The sequence below is a fragment of the Corvus cornix genome, chromosome 15, assembly GCF_000738735.6.
Source record: "Corvus cornix cornix isolate S_Up_H32 chromosome 15, ASM73873v5, whole genome shotgun sequence".
NCBI lineage: Eukaryota > Metazoa > Chordata > Aves > Passeriformes > Corvidae > Corvus > Corvus cornix.
In genome coordinates, this window is record NC_046345.1 from 9,388,400 (window position 1) to 9,404,881 (window position 16,482).

Below are 16,482 nucleotides of genomic sequence, written 5' to 3' on the forward strand. Positions count from 1 at the left end.
TGCAAAAGATGTTTTCAGGTGCTCTTTTGCCATTAAACTAGAAGTTGTTTATTAGACCTGAGCTTATTCAGACTGGTTAGTCAGGTCCTATCATTCTCTTTTGGCAAGCTTTCATCTGCTTACTAAAAAAGTCACATTTTCACACATTCTGTTGAATAAGAAATCCCACACAGCACTTTCAGGCTGAGGGGAATGGCTCAATGAAGGTAATTCCTATTTCCCCCTTACCTCTCCAGAATATTTGCAAGTTGGTCCTGTCCTTTTGCACAGATCTGTGTGTACTGATCGCCTCTGAATGTCCTTTCTCAGGAAGTGAACCCTTTTCTAGGGGCAGAACATCCTTGTAGCAGTAGCAGTAACCACTTATCTTCCCTTAAAAGCTCTCCAAAACTCGTAGTGTACTATTTGGTATTTGTACTGCTCACAGAGATGAAACTCATTATGTTTGAATTCACAGTATCAGAGGAATGCAGAAGTAATCATTGACTAGGTGAAGAGTCAAGAACCCACACCTCTTAAAATGCATATTTCAGGATCCACGAAGATTGTTTATCAAGAGCAGAATCATTCTGTGTTCCTGGATTTGGTTACTATGTGGTACAAATGTTTTTCCTCACCTTGTTGCTAGCTCTGAAGCTCTGATTAAGCAACTCAGCAAATACAATGGACTCAAGCTGCACCAGGAAAGATTTAGATTGGATGTTAGCAAAAATTTCTTCACTGAAATGGTGGTTAGGCATTGGAATGGGCTACTCCAGAAAGTTGTGGAGTAACCACCTCTGGAGGGACTTAAAAGACACGTAGATATGGCACTTGGGGACATGGTTTAGTGGTGATTTGGCAGTGCTGGCTTAATGGTTGGACTCGATGATCTTAAAGGTCTTTTCCAACCTAAATTGTCCTGTGATTCTAAGTACATGGTGTCTCCACATGGTCAAGTACCCTCACACCACTCTTGCCTAAACCCCCGTGTTCACAGAGAGACTGGATTTTGTGTCTGTTCCTTCAGCTTAAACCCGGACTGCCAGATTCAGCTGTGATTACACTTGGTGGGAATAACCTGTCTGCTAAGTGTGGGCAGCTGCCAGCAGTGCAAGAGCACCTGATCAGCTCACACACCTGCCCTTCAGCAATCACAGCCACACCACCCTGAACTGGCATCAGGTTCAGATCAGATTAATCCTCCAGCTGCAATGAGAAGATGTAATGCCTGTTCTGCCATGCCTGCTCCCACAGCAGCACCCTCTGGCAGGAAGGATGGCAGAGCAGGAAGGCAGGGATGAAGAAACACACCCTCCATCACCAAACCTCACTGAGGATTTTAAGCAACAATCCTACATGTGTCCCTGGGCCAAGTCTGGAAACACAGTTGCAGGTCAAAGGTTGGAGCTCACCGGCTGTTGAAGAGTGTAGCACAAAAGCCAGCAGAACCCAGACTGAAGGTAAGGAGCTGTACAAACTGTCCTCAGACTCTACAGACTCAGCCACTAAAATCTGGGCCATTGTTTCTGTCCATGGCTTGCTAGAAACCCCAGACCCTCCTTTGAAAACAGGCTCAATGTCCATCCAGAAATGCTGAATGCCCATCCAGAATGTAGCACAAGCAAACCACAGCCTGCCTGAAACTTGGGCACAGTGAGGATCCAAGCCCACATGTTTTAAGCCTGACTTTTAGCCAGAAGGCACTTTATAGGATGAAACACAGGATGAAGCAAAGGCTGCCTGGATCCCAGTCAGCACCATTAGATGCTATCTTTGGACTTACAGGGATCAATCAAGAGGTTAATGTCTCAACTCCAAACCAGCCCAGTCCCTCTGCCCCACACCAACCTTTGCTACACCAGATCTCCACTTGATGCAGAAGGATAGTAGCTGTACTACACTGACTCATTAACAAAATTTGGCCTAGTTCCAAGATTAAAAGCTTTAGGGTGATATTTTCTCTGCCTAAAAATACATCTTCTTTTCTATAATAGCCACAAAATGGAGTTCTGTTTAACATTTACATGTGGAAAAATTAGTACTATAAAAGATGAGCATTTCAGCCCTGAGATATTGGGAAGGAATATAGCCTATGCCCATCTTTCAAAGATGACTTTCAAATACCCCTTTCAAGACATTGCATGAAAAGCACAGGCCCCTTCAGTTATATTGCTATTGTCCAAGAGGTCTTGAGCAAAAAATGGAAGCTTTCTGGAAAATAGATACTGGCACAGAAAATATTCTGCAGGCTCAGAAGGATTTGATATATCTGCTGTTCCTACCAGCCAGTCTGAAGCACATATTCAGACTGCAGGCCACATTCAGCTGTTAACACACACCCCTCTCACTGTGTCTAATTTATTGATGCTCCACAGAAAAAATTGTGACAGGAGCACACAACTATCCTCTGAAAAAGCAGACAGTGTGGAAACGTGTCTGGTCTCTGCCCCAAACAAATCGACCTGCACTTTCAGTCTGTCACACCTTTGATATTAACAAGGGAATTTAAGATGCAGTCTACTGAGCAGAACCCTTTTCTTAATTTACTGACCCTGTAGCTGTGATGGTACCAGGATTTATGCTTAATATTTTCATAGTTCTAAAGTTGCTATGTCCCTGAAGTGGGTCTAGGTCAGAAGAGAGCCTTCCTGTCACATTTGTCTCAGAGGGTGCAAGATGACACGGAAAGGCTGTAAGAAAGCCCAGTCCTAAATCATATTTATCCCACTGTAGTACTTCACCTTCAGTGCTGAAAGGCAGGGTTTATATCAGTGAGCCACCAAAACTAAGCAAATTCTGTCCTTCTTCAAGGACAATGCAGCCTCATCTGTGGCATATTCACATCAGCGCAGAGCCGGAACAAGTTGGATGCTCCTCAGCAAGTTACTCTTTCACTTATGCACAAGTAGAGTTGAAGATGGGGTCAGAGAAAGTTACAAAACCTGAAGTCAGTGCCCTCAGGTCCAAAGGGTGAACACTTTGCTGTGTACAGGTTGTGCTGTGCACAGCTACCTTATTTCAGCTGTACAGAATATTTGGCAACTATCAAGTATCTCTGTCTAGGCACTAATATAATGGAGAGCCCTGTTATAACTCAGCCTTACACGTTTCAAGCTGCAAAGCCACACCTCAAACAGTAATGCCATATTTAATGCAGGTGCATTGTTGACTTGCTCTTCTCAACCCATTGCAAATAAAGAAAAAAGAACTTCCTGAAGGACTTGCCACCTCCTTCCATTTGTGATGTTCATGACATGGTAATCTTTAACATTCCCCAAAAATTAGCACACACTATTACATTGAAACTTGAGCAACACAGGAGTGCATCTTTCAGCATATGAAGAAATGCCTTCACACCTCTTGTCACAGAACTTGCAAATACTGAAAAGCATCAGGCAACCCAAGACACTTCTGGGGAGTTTTTATTTTTGTTTCTTCCCCCCACCCTTGTTGATTTTTTCTGTAGGAATTTCATGAAGCAACACCAGCAATGACTCACAGAGCACAGACCACATCTACTGTTCAGACTCCTACTTTTTATAGCAGAACAAGCAACCCAACGCCTCAATTTCCCAATGTTTTAACATCCCAATGCATTATTGGAATAGACACTCTTACAAGATTCTGTAGCTTAGGTAGATTTACCTCTTGTTGCAGGCTAATTATTTTTCCCATGAGGAAGTCTTTCCCCTCTAACAGAGCAATGTTGCAATCCAATACTACCTGAACATCAAAAATAGTATCTTGAGTGCCCCCTAACACAGACATGTTAATAACCATGTGAGGCTTCTTCCTGCTAAACAATAGTTCCCTTTTTGACCCCTTGCTCTACTCTTCCATGATGAGGGCAACCAGTGGAAGCTAAGTACCAGCTGTACAGGTAGCAGACAATTCTAATTTAAGCTAAACACGACCTAAGAAACACTGATTCAAAAAAGAGATCACTGCTGAAAAAACCCTGGAAAAGTCACTAGGGGAGACTCTTAGAGAAAAGGTACTTTAAGAACTGGAAAAGATGTCTGGTGTGCAAGAGGTCAAGTTGACTAGGAGCAGGGACACAAAAGTTGACTTTCAGAGCTGAAAATAAACAAGCAGATGTTTGTCCACAGCCAAAGCACCTCCTTCCCTCCAGTGAGAGTTGCTTTCACTGTAACTCACCTGCTCAAATGGAGCAACCCACTAAACTCACATGCTTTCATTTTATGTATCTGTTTTCCCATAATCACTCACAGGTGCACACTTTTCCCTGGGACAAAGGTAAGCAAATGGAAGATAACTGGTAAACAGGGACGTTTGTTAACCCTTTCTTGCCAGCCACACTGGTTAACCAGTTCTGATTATACCCTTCTAACCGCAGAGGCAGCTGCAGCAGCATTGCTGGGACAGGGCTGTGTGAGCTACCGAGGCTCCTCAGTGCTTGCAGGTTGTTGGTTGCTGTTGAAGAAGAAACCTTTCTGCTCCTCCCTTGCAGAAAAGGGTGGCTGTCCTCTGTCCAAGTTCTGCCTTCTTTTATCATTTTTCCTCAATTTTATCTCTCTGCTACCTCAACTCAGTCTTACTCATTAATTTTATGTCAAGCTCTGCGGTTTCCAAAATCTACATCAATCTGTACCATTTATCTACCAGTTTTATAAAGCCCTTTAATCTTTGAAAAGCCTTTCTGCCAGGCCACCAAAGGGACTATGTTCTTGCAGCTGACATAACTGCCTTTTCCCCAGCAGCCAGCAGTGAGCTCAGCAGCACAGTCCCACACAGCTTCCCCTCAAACTCACTACCCCCGAATAAAAGGGGACAGGGCTACTGGAGACAGGGGAAAGAAGAGGGAATTACATGGGAAAGAAGAAAACCTAAACTGATGAAGGGAAAAACGGAGAAAGTGGGAATGAAGGAGGACAAAATAAATGAATGAAGATAGGAGGACAAAAAAGGTGAAAGAACAGAGAAAGGGGAAACAGAAGGGCAAAAAATGAACTATGCCCTCTCTCTCAAGGCTAGAGGTTTTCCCCAGTCTCGCATGACCGCTGCACTTGGACCTGTCCTTCACATGCACATTGAAGCTCTCAGATCACAGATGAAGTTTGGACTTTCTTGGTGCTCTGCAGAAGGGTTTATGTAAGGTTTATGTAATGTTATACCTGCCATAGCAGATAACTACGTATTTTATAGACTAGAGCATCTGAATGAGTGGGTGAGGACACCAAAAACCCTGGATTCCAATTATAATAAATGAACTCAAGACTGCATTCACTGAAGAGGTTTCACAGACTTCAGCTGAAGTTGGAAAAGAGCTGTTTCCAACTGAAAAAAATTAGTAGCTACCTGCTTAAGTTCACCTTCTTTTGCTAAATCAAGACTTTACAGGTAGATGAGTACCTTAATTACTGCAGAGCTGGTTTGAATAGCTTTGCCTCTCCTGATCTCACTCCTGTTTGCTGTGGACACCTGGCTCAGGAAATGCAGCCCAGGACTGGGACCTTCAGAGAAAAGCTGTGGTCCTGGAGAGCCCACCTCTGACATGTTAGAGGGGATCCAGCCAAGAGCAGGAGCAGGTCTTTTTTTTCCAAACACACAGAGAAGAGGGCATTCTTTCTGTTCTATTTGTATATAATGAGCACAGGGTCTCCCACATACTGTTCTGGTCCTTTGTGTGTCTAAATACTCATTTTCCTGGGTAGAATCTGCTCATTTTCACACAAATACAGTTGCCCTTGATAGTTCTTTGCAACAGAATTTTTTTTACAAAGAATTAAATGTGGACTGCTTAATTTATTTCAGAACATTTCTTTCTCCTTCACAGGCCAGTTTCCACATACATGAGTGATCCCCTGACCTGTGCTCTGCTGAGTGCTCTGCCTGCTCTGCATCAGGAGCTCTGTTCTCTCCCACAGCATTGCCCTTCCTCTCTGCTTCTGGTTCACACCCTCAGCATCATCCCATTGTCCCTGCAGCTTTTCTGGTTCTGCACCTGCCTCCCAGCCTTTCCCCTAGGTACCAGGTAAGAAACCTGCCAGTGCTTGACCTCCCACACTGACAGAGCTTACATTTTTCAGGTTACCACTTAGAAGCCCAGAATGACATGGAAAGAAGAGATATCCAAGATCTATGGATTTCAGCCCACTTCTTAGACCTCGATTTCTCTGAAGAACACCACTTGCCAGAGGGACATTGACTGAAGTAAGAATTTCTCATCTTTAGGACCCCATGAAATCTGCCTTCCCATGTTTGTGTAGCTCTGATCTCTCTGGTTGTTTTGGGAGCCTTTCCTGTGTCAGGTTGCTAAAACAGCACTTCTCTTATCAGCAAGACCTGTCACTTGCACTACCAGGGTCAAATTGACTCAGGCCGATGACCCTGCACCAAGCTTTCCATAGACCCTTTCAACCCAAAAAAGGAGAGGAGACCAACATCAGCTTGGGTGGTAGATAGTACCTTCAAAGGGTTGGATAGGCCATGCAGAGATGAAATGTCTTCCCCAGTGATGGGATTGAGATCCCAGGTCACTAGACTTCCAGCTCCTGGCTCTGATCTTGGCCTGTCAGAAACCCCAATCCTTCTTGAAGCCATCAGTCCATGTACTCCTGACCCTATCAAGCCACAGCAGCTCCCCTAAAGGGTGACAGTCCGGGTGTCCTGGACAGAGACCCTGCTGCCTTCGCTAACTGAGGCAATCTAAAGTCAACACAGTAGATCAAGTCCTGTCAATCCTTGCAAGAGAGAAACACTTGCTCTTCAAACCTGAGCCTGAAGGCTTGTGAAACAAAGGTACCCTTTAATAAAGTAGGATTAATGAGCGGGAAAGGTACGCAATAAAGGGAAACAACTCCTCTATTTCACACCCCAATCCAATCAAAATATGGAGACAATAAGATAAAACCACACTGTTTACTCACTACTTTAAAAGCTTTGTTCTCCCTGGATGCAGTTCACCTTCAGCCAGTGACACCAAAAGAAGGCACTTCTGCCTGGTTCTCTCACTCCTCAAGAGCTCCCAGAAGCAGGGACTCCAAAAACAAGACCAGTCACACAGAGCTGAGTGGCAGCAAGGCTTCATATATGGGAGTGGTCAGAAGGGGAGGGTGATGTAATGAAGCCCTATCTTTGAGCAGTAAAGGCATGCCACCCTTCCCCCTCCCTGTCCCTGAAGAATTGCTGGCTCACAGGGCAAGATGAGAACAGAGTGGTCCAGCACTTTCCATGCCGTACTTTCTCACGGTAAAGGGAACTGTGTAGAGGGTGGGGAGCAAGGAAAGATCAGGCTTGAGCGGAGGCAATACTTTGATGTTAGGTAGTCCCAGGAGTGAATCTGTACTGACGGAGTTGTTTCTTTTCTTCATGCATCAAACAATTCTCTGCCAAGTTGCTGGTTTCCCCTGGCACAAGTCCTGACAGGGAAGACACTCTCTGCATTAGAGCACTGGGACCCCATACCCATCCTGACAGAGAAAATCCCATTCCTGCACTCTTCCAAGTTGGCTGATGCTGGAGCACTGCCCAGCTCCATGGCTGTAGGGGCTGAGAGCTCTGTAGTGAAGGAATGTGCATCCCATAAAAGGTGGTGTCTTGGACACTGACCTGGGAAGCTCTTGAGAGGCACATCCTGCCCTTCTCCATCAGAGGAAATTTTGAACTCTCTGAATGGAGAGGAAATCTCCCAAGGATGTACCACTGCTGTCCAAAGGGAAAATAATTAATTTTTGACTTCCTTCATTTCAGTTTTGTTGATCGCTCACTGAAGGGCTTGTTTGACCATGAGAAGCCACATCAGGCATTGAGACAAGGTTTGCCTAATTCAAAGGTTATAAACAATCAGTCGGGTAGCTCTGTGATTGCTGTATAAAGGGAGATTCCAGGTCTAACAAAAGGTTCCTGTGTGCTCTCAGATGAGGCAATTGGAAAAGGCAGGGGCCAGTCCAGGCTTTCAAAAAGTGGAATTCATGGAGTTACTGTCATCTACCAGGAATGGCACCAAGATCCACAGGATCACGCAACAGCAGCCAAATAAATACCACCAGCTCAGAGAACCAAAATCTCATACTGACAGGAACCTCCATGGGTAATTCTTAGATTTGGGTGGGGAAGGGAGATGTGGGAATGACTCTTGCAAGAAGGGCTGCTTCTGCAATGCACAGTGAACTGAACTGGAGAACAACAGTGCCTTTACCCCTTCACAGGTTATTTTTTTAGCCAGAGATGTCCCCTGTCTACACAACACTGTGACATCTCAAGTAAAGGAGCTATTTACAACACTGTAAGGAGCATTCCTTTGCACATCACAGTCTGAGTCTCACTGATCCTGAGTAATGGGTCTGCTTTGATAGTGTCAAGGGACTTGAAAGCAGATAGATGACTGAGAACCCCTTTTAACTGCCAGGAATGCTGCCTAAGAGATTTTTTTCAGATCCAAGACAAACTAGCTTTCTCTTATAGATGTAAGATTTGCTCTACTGTATTTGCACTCTCCTGCAAATTACAGAATCCTTCTTGTTCTGTTGTTTTGGAGGGGCCCTGGCTTTGGAGCCATTGGAAATGAAACAGAAACAATTAACACTGCGTTGTTCTGTTATCCTTATCCAAACAAGAATGTGCACCCAACAGGTATTTTTCAGTACAACCACAACTGCAGCAGGGCCCATCCATCCCAAGGAAAGCTCCTCACTTGCTCAAGGTGCAGCATGTTTTTTACAGGAGACAGGTTGACAGACAGGTTTAGTTTGTTTGGAGACAACCTAAACACTCTGGGTGGGTGACAAAGTAAACTCCAACCAAACTGTAAGCACAAAGAGGAAGAACAGAGTCATAATAGGTCCCTTCCCCTATTTCTCCACCAACACTCATGGTAAGAGATAGACACAGGGGAGACTGTGTAAAGCTGCCTGCCAAATAATGAGCCTCCAGTACTTGCTGCACCTCCAGGAAGATCTCCAAACTCCATAACCTGTCCAGATTGCCAAATTCTTATTATCATCACCACAAAAAAATTCACTATTTAACAGCATTTTAAAGCTACTATGAGGGCCAGGGAGCCTTACAGGCCCACATGAGGAAAGCATTCATATCCCCACTTCAGAGACAGGACAACAGAGACAATCTTGCCCAGAGCTTCAGGTCAGTGCCTGGGCTAGAATAAGCAATCTTCCCCCCATATTCCTTAACCATATTCCTAGACATCACCTTTCTTCCCTGTCACATGCCTGATATATACAGTAAACCCAGAGGCAGCTGGAAGCAACAAGTGCAGAGGCTGACACATCTACAGCACCTTGCCTGGAGCTTCATGGGATGTTGTGTTCAGTGTTCCTCACGGCTTTGGTCTCTCCCCCACTGCAAACAGAAAATTAATAAAACGTGAAGGTAGCACCCTACATCTCCTTGTGAAAAATGACAGCAGATTAGATTGCAGCAGAGGAGCTGGGGGGAGGTTCAAAGTGTTTGCCACTTAATGGAAAAATTGCACCTTATTACCGAAAGTTGTTGGGTAACTAATTACTGTTAAAGTCTAACGTAAGCAAGAAGGCCCTACAACCAGAAGAACACAGACCTCCCCAGCAAGAGCCAAGGTCCACTTTCCATTCTGCTTAAGAATCAGTGGGACTTGGAGATGTGAGGCTCAGAAGTTATTCCTGGGCATGAATGAACACTGACCCACAGAGATCTGCATGTGCAGCCCACCCAAATTTCGCCTCATGAGAGCTGTGCTTCTCAGGAAGCCCCACAACTTCTTGTTCCTTTCTCAGCAGTTTCTGCTGAAGGATCAGCTCTACTGCTCTCGGAGCAACAAATGAAACCTCTCAGCATAAAATTCAGCACATCCTGGTAAGCCAGAATCTGTCCCGGGTTACCTTAGTATGACAAGATTTCAGTGGGACCACTCAGCAGCTCCTACCCCATGGCAGGGTCAGGGTAGCAGCCTCTCAGAGAGGGACAGGGCAGAGCAGCAGTGCAGCCATCCCCAAATCTGTTTTCCCCAAAGTCAACCTGCTTACCCAGCCCTGGGGGTGCCTTCTGCTGGCATTGCAGGGCCACTCAGCTCACAGAGTGGTGGGAATCAACCCAGCAAAGAGCCACTGATGGCTGTTCAGGTGCTGCAAGGGAAGAAATTCCACTGAGTCCCTGAGAAGGCTGTGGATAAAGCTCTAATTGGCACTGAGCGGGCAGGGGCTATGTACATTCTGGCTACACTACTGCCTGGCCTCAGAGGGCAAACCTATCTCTGGGATGAACACCCAAAAACAAGAGTTTCATGGATCTTTACACTGGGACCCTTTTCTCTGCTGTGGGCAGGTGAGGAGGGTGCTCAGCAGCCATACGAATAGTTCATATAGCACTACACAGGAAAGGTGCATACCATGCAAGACAGCTCATACCCTAAGAGAGAATCTGGATTTATAACTCTTATTCCAGGGGCTCTCAGCACTTCATACTCTCTGGGTTTGCTCCCCAGAACAATGGCCTCAGGAAATAAACGAATTTTTCTTTCTAAAGAAGTCATTCACTGCAGCTCCAATACTGCCCTATTGCTTCAGGCTCACATGTAGTCCAACTAAGGCTTGGGCAATCCAGTTCATGTCTGTGTGGCCATTTGCAACCCATTGGTTTTGACCTTAGAAGAGAAACACACACCACAGATCCACCCTTAGTGCAAACCATGAGCCATGGCCCACACGTGGGATGGGCACCATTGTACAACGGAACAGGCTCCTGTCACAGCCCACCACAGCAAAGCAGCTGAGTATGTTCAGCTTCCACCAGCCTGAGGCTATACCCTGAAATCACTGGGTGACCCTGTGCTTTCCAGACGGGCAGTCACAAAATTCATACAAAAGAAGACCCCAGAGACAGGAGCCTGTCTTGACTGGCCTCTGCACCTGAATGCAGAAATCTGGCAGGTTTGGTGCTTGCGGCATCTCCTCCCCTGGGCAGAGCATAACACAGGAATGAGGAAAGGGTAAGTGCTAAAACACCAACAAGTCTTCTGTCCTGAGAGATGCCTCATGCTACCAGAAGAACAGAACTCACATCTCAAGTACAGATCAGAAAAAAGAGTCCCTGTCTGGTTCATCTTCCCCCTGGCCCAATCTCCTTCAGGACTTGTTTGCTTAGGTGCTGCAAAAGGCACCAGAAATGGCCATTTGCTTATGAGAGATCAGAATCACAAACCTCTGCCTCAAAGCACTTGGAACCTGTGTAGGAAAGTGTGAGGGGGCCAGCTGGGCTGGAGGCAGAGACTGTAGCATCACAGTTCTGGGAACACACACTTGGCTTTGGGAGGAGCACACAAGCTGCAGGGGCTGGACACACAGCACTGCACAGCAACCAGGCCTGCACAGGAGCTCTGCCCCTCCATCCCACACACAGGGGCTGCTCAGCCTTTACGTCACAGCCTCTCCATGCTGGGATGGGGCAGATGCCGGTGCTTTCCCATCTGCTGAGCCCACACCTGCTCCCATTTCCACTGCCACTGGGAGCCACAGATGCCTTCGCCACATTTCAACCTGATCTCTGGGGAAGGCTTTGTTTGTTTGCCCAATGTGCCAGGGCTGCAATTAGCAGGCAGAGTGGGCCAGTCACACCTGCAGGGCACAGCACAAAGCTGCTTTAACCCCCTTTATCGACCTGAGCCCCTTGACCCCTGACCTTCCCAGGGAGAAATGGCAATGCATGGGATACCTCTGGCTCTGCACTCTCAAGGATCAAGGTGTCTCCCACAGGTCAAGAGGAGGGGTACTACAAACACAGACACCCCCTAAATTTTGAGAGCCACGGCAACCAATGCCATCAGGCACAAATGGACCTTTGCAGGGGGTAGATTGGCCTTCCCTGGGAAAGGCTCTCACCTTCCCCTGCAGATGGAGGCAAAAGGGCTTGCCACAGGCTGGAGCAATGTTCCCACTCTCCCCCCTCCCCACACCAGCCAGCAACTCTGGCCCTCTGATGCTGTGGGTATAACCATTTTCTGACAGCTGCTGTGCCCACCTTGTCCCCTCACAGTCGCCCCATTGCATTGAGGAAGAGGAACAATTTGTGGTGAGATCAGCCTGGTGTGTTATGGGGGTTTGGGGGAAACAGACCTTGGGGTTTAACAGGGCTGCTCCCCCATGAGAGCTCCCACAGCCAGAAATGAACTTGAACTCCAGCAGGGCAGGGCAGAATTGTGCAGAGACAGAAGACTAGATAAAAGAGATTATCTTTTTATAGATACGGATTTTTTTTTTAAGAGAGCAGGAAGGAGCAGGAAAGAGAGGCAGAGTCCAGGGCCTGGTCTGACCAGATCTGAGGCTACCAGAAATGCTGGCTGCTCTTGAAAAGGCTTCCTGACTCTCCCCATGCCACCCTGGCTTCCTTGCTGGCCTCTGCCACAGAGATCCCACCAGCCTCGAGCTAATTTGGGCTTGTGGGTGAGAACACAGAAACACAATGGTGACAGGAATGAAAAGCAATGGGGAGGATGACACCCAGGAGACTTATTCTTATCAAAAAACAACAGTATATCAACGGAGATCTGTGAAGATGGAGAAGAACCTTTTGTAAAAGCCACAACTGAGCCAAATCCTGCAGTTTTTACATGCTGGTCTCTCGGGAACCCCATGATGAAGACTGCCCCAAAGGGGGACCCCTGTGCCAGGCCAGGCCAGGCCATGTGCCCGACATGCTGCACACTGAGCAGTCACACACCCACGGCACAGTCGCTGTTTGCCCTGACCATGTGCTTTTTAATTACAGCTTTTATTTGCAAAGCATCTCTTATAGAAAAGACAAATTGCATTACTCTCAGCTTATTAAAATCACACTCAGAGTTTCTCAACTGCTAATTACACGCAGGCAGCAGTGTCAGTGTAATTAAAGCTGGGATGGACGTTTGGGGATACAGCTGTCCACAAGTCTTTCCTGTGCTGGTCTGAGCTGGGCTCAGTTGAGCCCTGCTCAGGCCTTGGCCCCCGTGACACCCAGGCACAGCTCTGTCATGCCACAGGAGATGATGCAGGTAAGGCCAAGCGCCTCCTCAGCACATGGGATGGGGGGGCCCTGCACCAAACCTCCCCAGTTATACCTGGGCACCCACCCTGACTCTGCTGCAGGGGTTGGGGTAAGGCATACATGTGGCCCTGGGGTTACAGCACTGAGGTGCAGGGAGTGAAAGGGGGTTTTCTCCTGTTTCGGTTGCTAAATGATTGCAGTAAATCACATTGCCTGTCTGAGCCTCCATTTGCTTTCATGCAAAATAGAGATTTTGGGCTTCCCTGTTAATTAAGCAGCTCTGGGAACAAACCACAGAATGGACTCTTGCTGGCACCCACCTCACACAAACATTTTAAAGCCTGACTGTGGCACACAACAGACCTGGGAGTGGATTACACAGGGGAAGGTGTGAAGCCGTAGAAACTATGAGTTCCAAAGAACTGAGGGACAGCAACAAAAGAGCTTACAGACCTGTGAGGAGCTGGGAGCCCGCTGGAGAACCAACTGTGCCTCTGCAACACTTGGTCTTGGCAGAAGAGCCACCACAGGTGTGCAAACAGCCGTGTGGGGACAGCACAGCAAACACCTGCCCTGAGCTCAGGCACCTCGGAAACAGAGCTCTCAGGACACAGGACCAGGTAAGCTTTGGGCAAGTGGGGACTTAACCCCAGCACTGGCTTCCTGCTGCGAGGGGATGCTGTGGAAAATATCACCTCCAGGAAGATGAAGCACTAATTAGGGAAAGCAGATAAAGACTGCATCTCTTTCAAGATGAGTTTCCTTCCCACTGAAATCCTCACGGTTTCAGTGCTCAGCAGGATGCAAACACATCCTTAAACTACTTCCTGGAGCCTAGTTTCAAAGATCAGCCCCTTCAAATGCAGCAACATGCCAAGATCAATAGCAGACCCAGGAGAGCTCTAATCATGCCAGCTCCAAAACCACCGGGTTTCCACTACAGTCAGTTACCTATCAGATGCCAAGGGGCACTGCTACCTTTTCATATTTGAAAAGGCTACCAAGACTTCCTAAGCAATCAGCCTTACTTAAGTACCAAGGAAAAAAAAATCATTAGGAAATTTTATGTTTCAGAAACAGCATGATGTGCCTGTGCAATATATCCTGGAGAGGTAAACACACAGATCGAGTTCACAAGCGAAGAGGAGCAGAGCTCACAGACACTGGATGTGATCCCAGGAACAAGGACATGCTCATCTGCTCCTTGAACAGTTTTACTACTAACTCCCTAAAGGTTATCCAAACCCTGGGAAGCAGCTATCAGGTGATCATTTTTAATCCACTACAAGTTACAAGTGAAGAATGAATGATCAAAATTTCATGTGGAAAAAGCTGAGTGGGGTGTCCTATGGGTGCCAGAGGCAGTATGTTCAATATATTTACTTGTGGCCCAGTAATGAAACAGTAAGGATAACATATGGAGCTAGCAAAAGGCATCAGGAAAATTTCAGTTGTAGAAAACTTGAAAACATCCGTGAAACAGGGCAAATAATAGCTGATGGAATTCAATGTAGAAAAATATATAATTCCTGGCTGTGATAAACCAATATAAAGGATAGATATATATTGATGAGTTTGAGTTGGAAGCTCCTTATACCATATACACCATTAAACCTCTTACAAAGATTTGGGGGAAAAAATGGAGCAAGAAGGAAGCAAGAATTTGTTAGCTCCTGATTCATTGGCTCTTATTTAGAGCTTATAAATGAAACTGGGTCTGTAAAAAGGAAAAGTATTCTTTTGAAAAGGATAAAGAGGACAGAGGCAGAGTTAAGAATCAAAGCTGGCAAATCAAGCTACAGCTACGGAAACTTTTTAAAAATATATAATAACTTACTACAAAGAACTTACCTAAGAAATGACATAACAAAGATTATGCACACTGAAAAACAAAGTGTTTTCAGTCCAGGGTGTTCACTCAAGTACAGCTAACTGCAGCTCCCTTGGAACAGCACTGAAATCTGTCCAAATAGGAGAATTCCCGTCAGAGGTCATTATTTTCACCCCTTAAAACACGTGTGCAGCGTTAGAGCATGCCACAGGAACACAAAGCCTGAAAAGCACAGGCAGGATTCCCAAGAGATTCAAGCCTTCCTCTCCCTACCTGGAGCCTCTGGCAGCGAGGTCTCGCCCAGCCTCATCTCACCTCCAGCCTCCGAGCAGAGCCACTCACTCCATCCGCCCCACGGACACACCTGCGCGCTGCGATCCTACCTGGAGCTAAGTGGGATTTTCCATGCAGGCGGTGCGGCATCTCAGGGGTCCTCCCAGCACATCCCTGCCTGGCCCAGGGCTTGGCGACTGGCCCAGGGAGAGGAGAGCCTCTTCTCCAGAGCAGCCGGGCTGTTCCCCTGTGGGTGAGAGGCTGGGTCAGTCCCAGTTCTTGTACTGGGCACTAGATGGCACAGACGGGAGGCGGTTCAAGGGGAGCCCGGGCCGGGCGGGCCGCACGGGGGGCTGCCACTTGTCCAAGGGGGGCTGCTGCCATGGGGAATGCGTTACCAGCAGCAGCATCCCACGGGGATATCCTCTCCACGGGGTACCCCCCCTGCACCCCCCGTCCTGTCCAGCCAAAGCGCCGCCCGTGCTGCAGGGAAGCTGGGTAACTCGGCAAGGGCTGTGGCATCCATGCCCCTGCCTCCTGGACACGACCTGCTACTTCTCACCAAGATCAGGCTCACTGCCTCGGCCTCGAAAATACCTGGTTCACAGAGTAGCCCTATATTTAGCTCAAACTGCATCAAAAAGAGGGCATAAATCCTCCCTGGGAGGGCCTGTCCTGTTTCACTGTGGGGCTGCACCTGGGTCATCAGCCTCCAGGTTAGTAAATAGCACCTGATACCCGGGGTGTGGAGAGAGACACCGAGGGCCAGGAACCCAGGCTGGGTTCAAGCCATTTCTGGGGAGTGGCACCCCAGCACCTTTCCTTTGCCCTGTGGGATGATGGTGCAAAGGAGGGAAGCACTTAGTCACTGCTCTTAAAGCATTTGTCACAAGGTAGCTCCTCTAAAGCAGCTTGCTCTTCCTCCTGGTTTTCCTCCTTTTCAGCACTGCTGTCTGCAATCACTGAGGCAGGACCTGCACCCCAGAGCTTTCCCGGCCTCATCTTCCTCAATTTCTTTAAGGTGTGGATGAAATTCTTTACAAATGAACTGTGTGGACTGACGTGATGAGGCAAACATGAGCTAAGCCACACAAAACTGCTGTAGTAAGCACAGGAAAAGCCAAAGCATTTTCTATGGGGACCAAAAAAAAGTATGGGAAGGTGGAAGGTTGTATGTTGGCCTCTGCTGTTCTGACATTAGAAATTCACTTTACTCCAAAGGTTAACACAGTTAATGCATCTGCTGAAGATCACAGGCTCTGACAGCCTGCCTGGAACAGCTCCATCCATGGCACGGTGCGAGGGACAGCATGTGCGGGATGGCACTGAGGCGAGCAGCAAGCTCTGTGCACAGGGCAAGAAGTGGCACACATGGGTGTTATCCAAACCAAACCTGAGCCTGGAAAAGCCCAAAAGAGCTT

At 47.2% G+C, this 16,482-nt stretch overlaps 1 protein-coding gene across 6 annotated transcripts in view; it reads right to left on the reverse strand.

Moving 5' to 3' along the window:
• The window catches only part of GGT1 (gamma-glutamyltransferase 1), a 30,240-nt gene extending 14,909 nt beyond the window's left edge, over positions 1–15,331 (reverse strand). The window contains exons 1-2 of one of the 6 annotated variants that reach the window (XM_039561037.1): positions 15,062–15,331; positions 14,809–14,918 (exon numbers count right to left, since the gene is read on the reverse strand). In XM_039561037.1, the coding sequence (XP_039416971.1) occupies positions 14,809–14,822 (14 nt within the window). In that variant the 5' untranslated portion in view covers positions 14,823–14,918; positions 15,062–15,331. Of the gene's footprint in view, positions 1–228; positions 510–6,872; positions 6,978–9,241; positions 9,274–14,808; positions 14,919–15,061 lie in introns of those variants that run through there. The other 5 variants (XM_010398126.3, XM_010398128.4, XM_019285237.3 and 2 more) reach the window with 5 other exon arrangements.
• Positions 15,332–16,482: the final 1,151 nt, after the last annotated feature.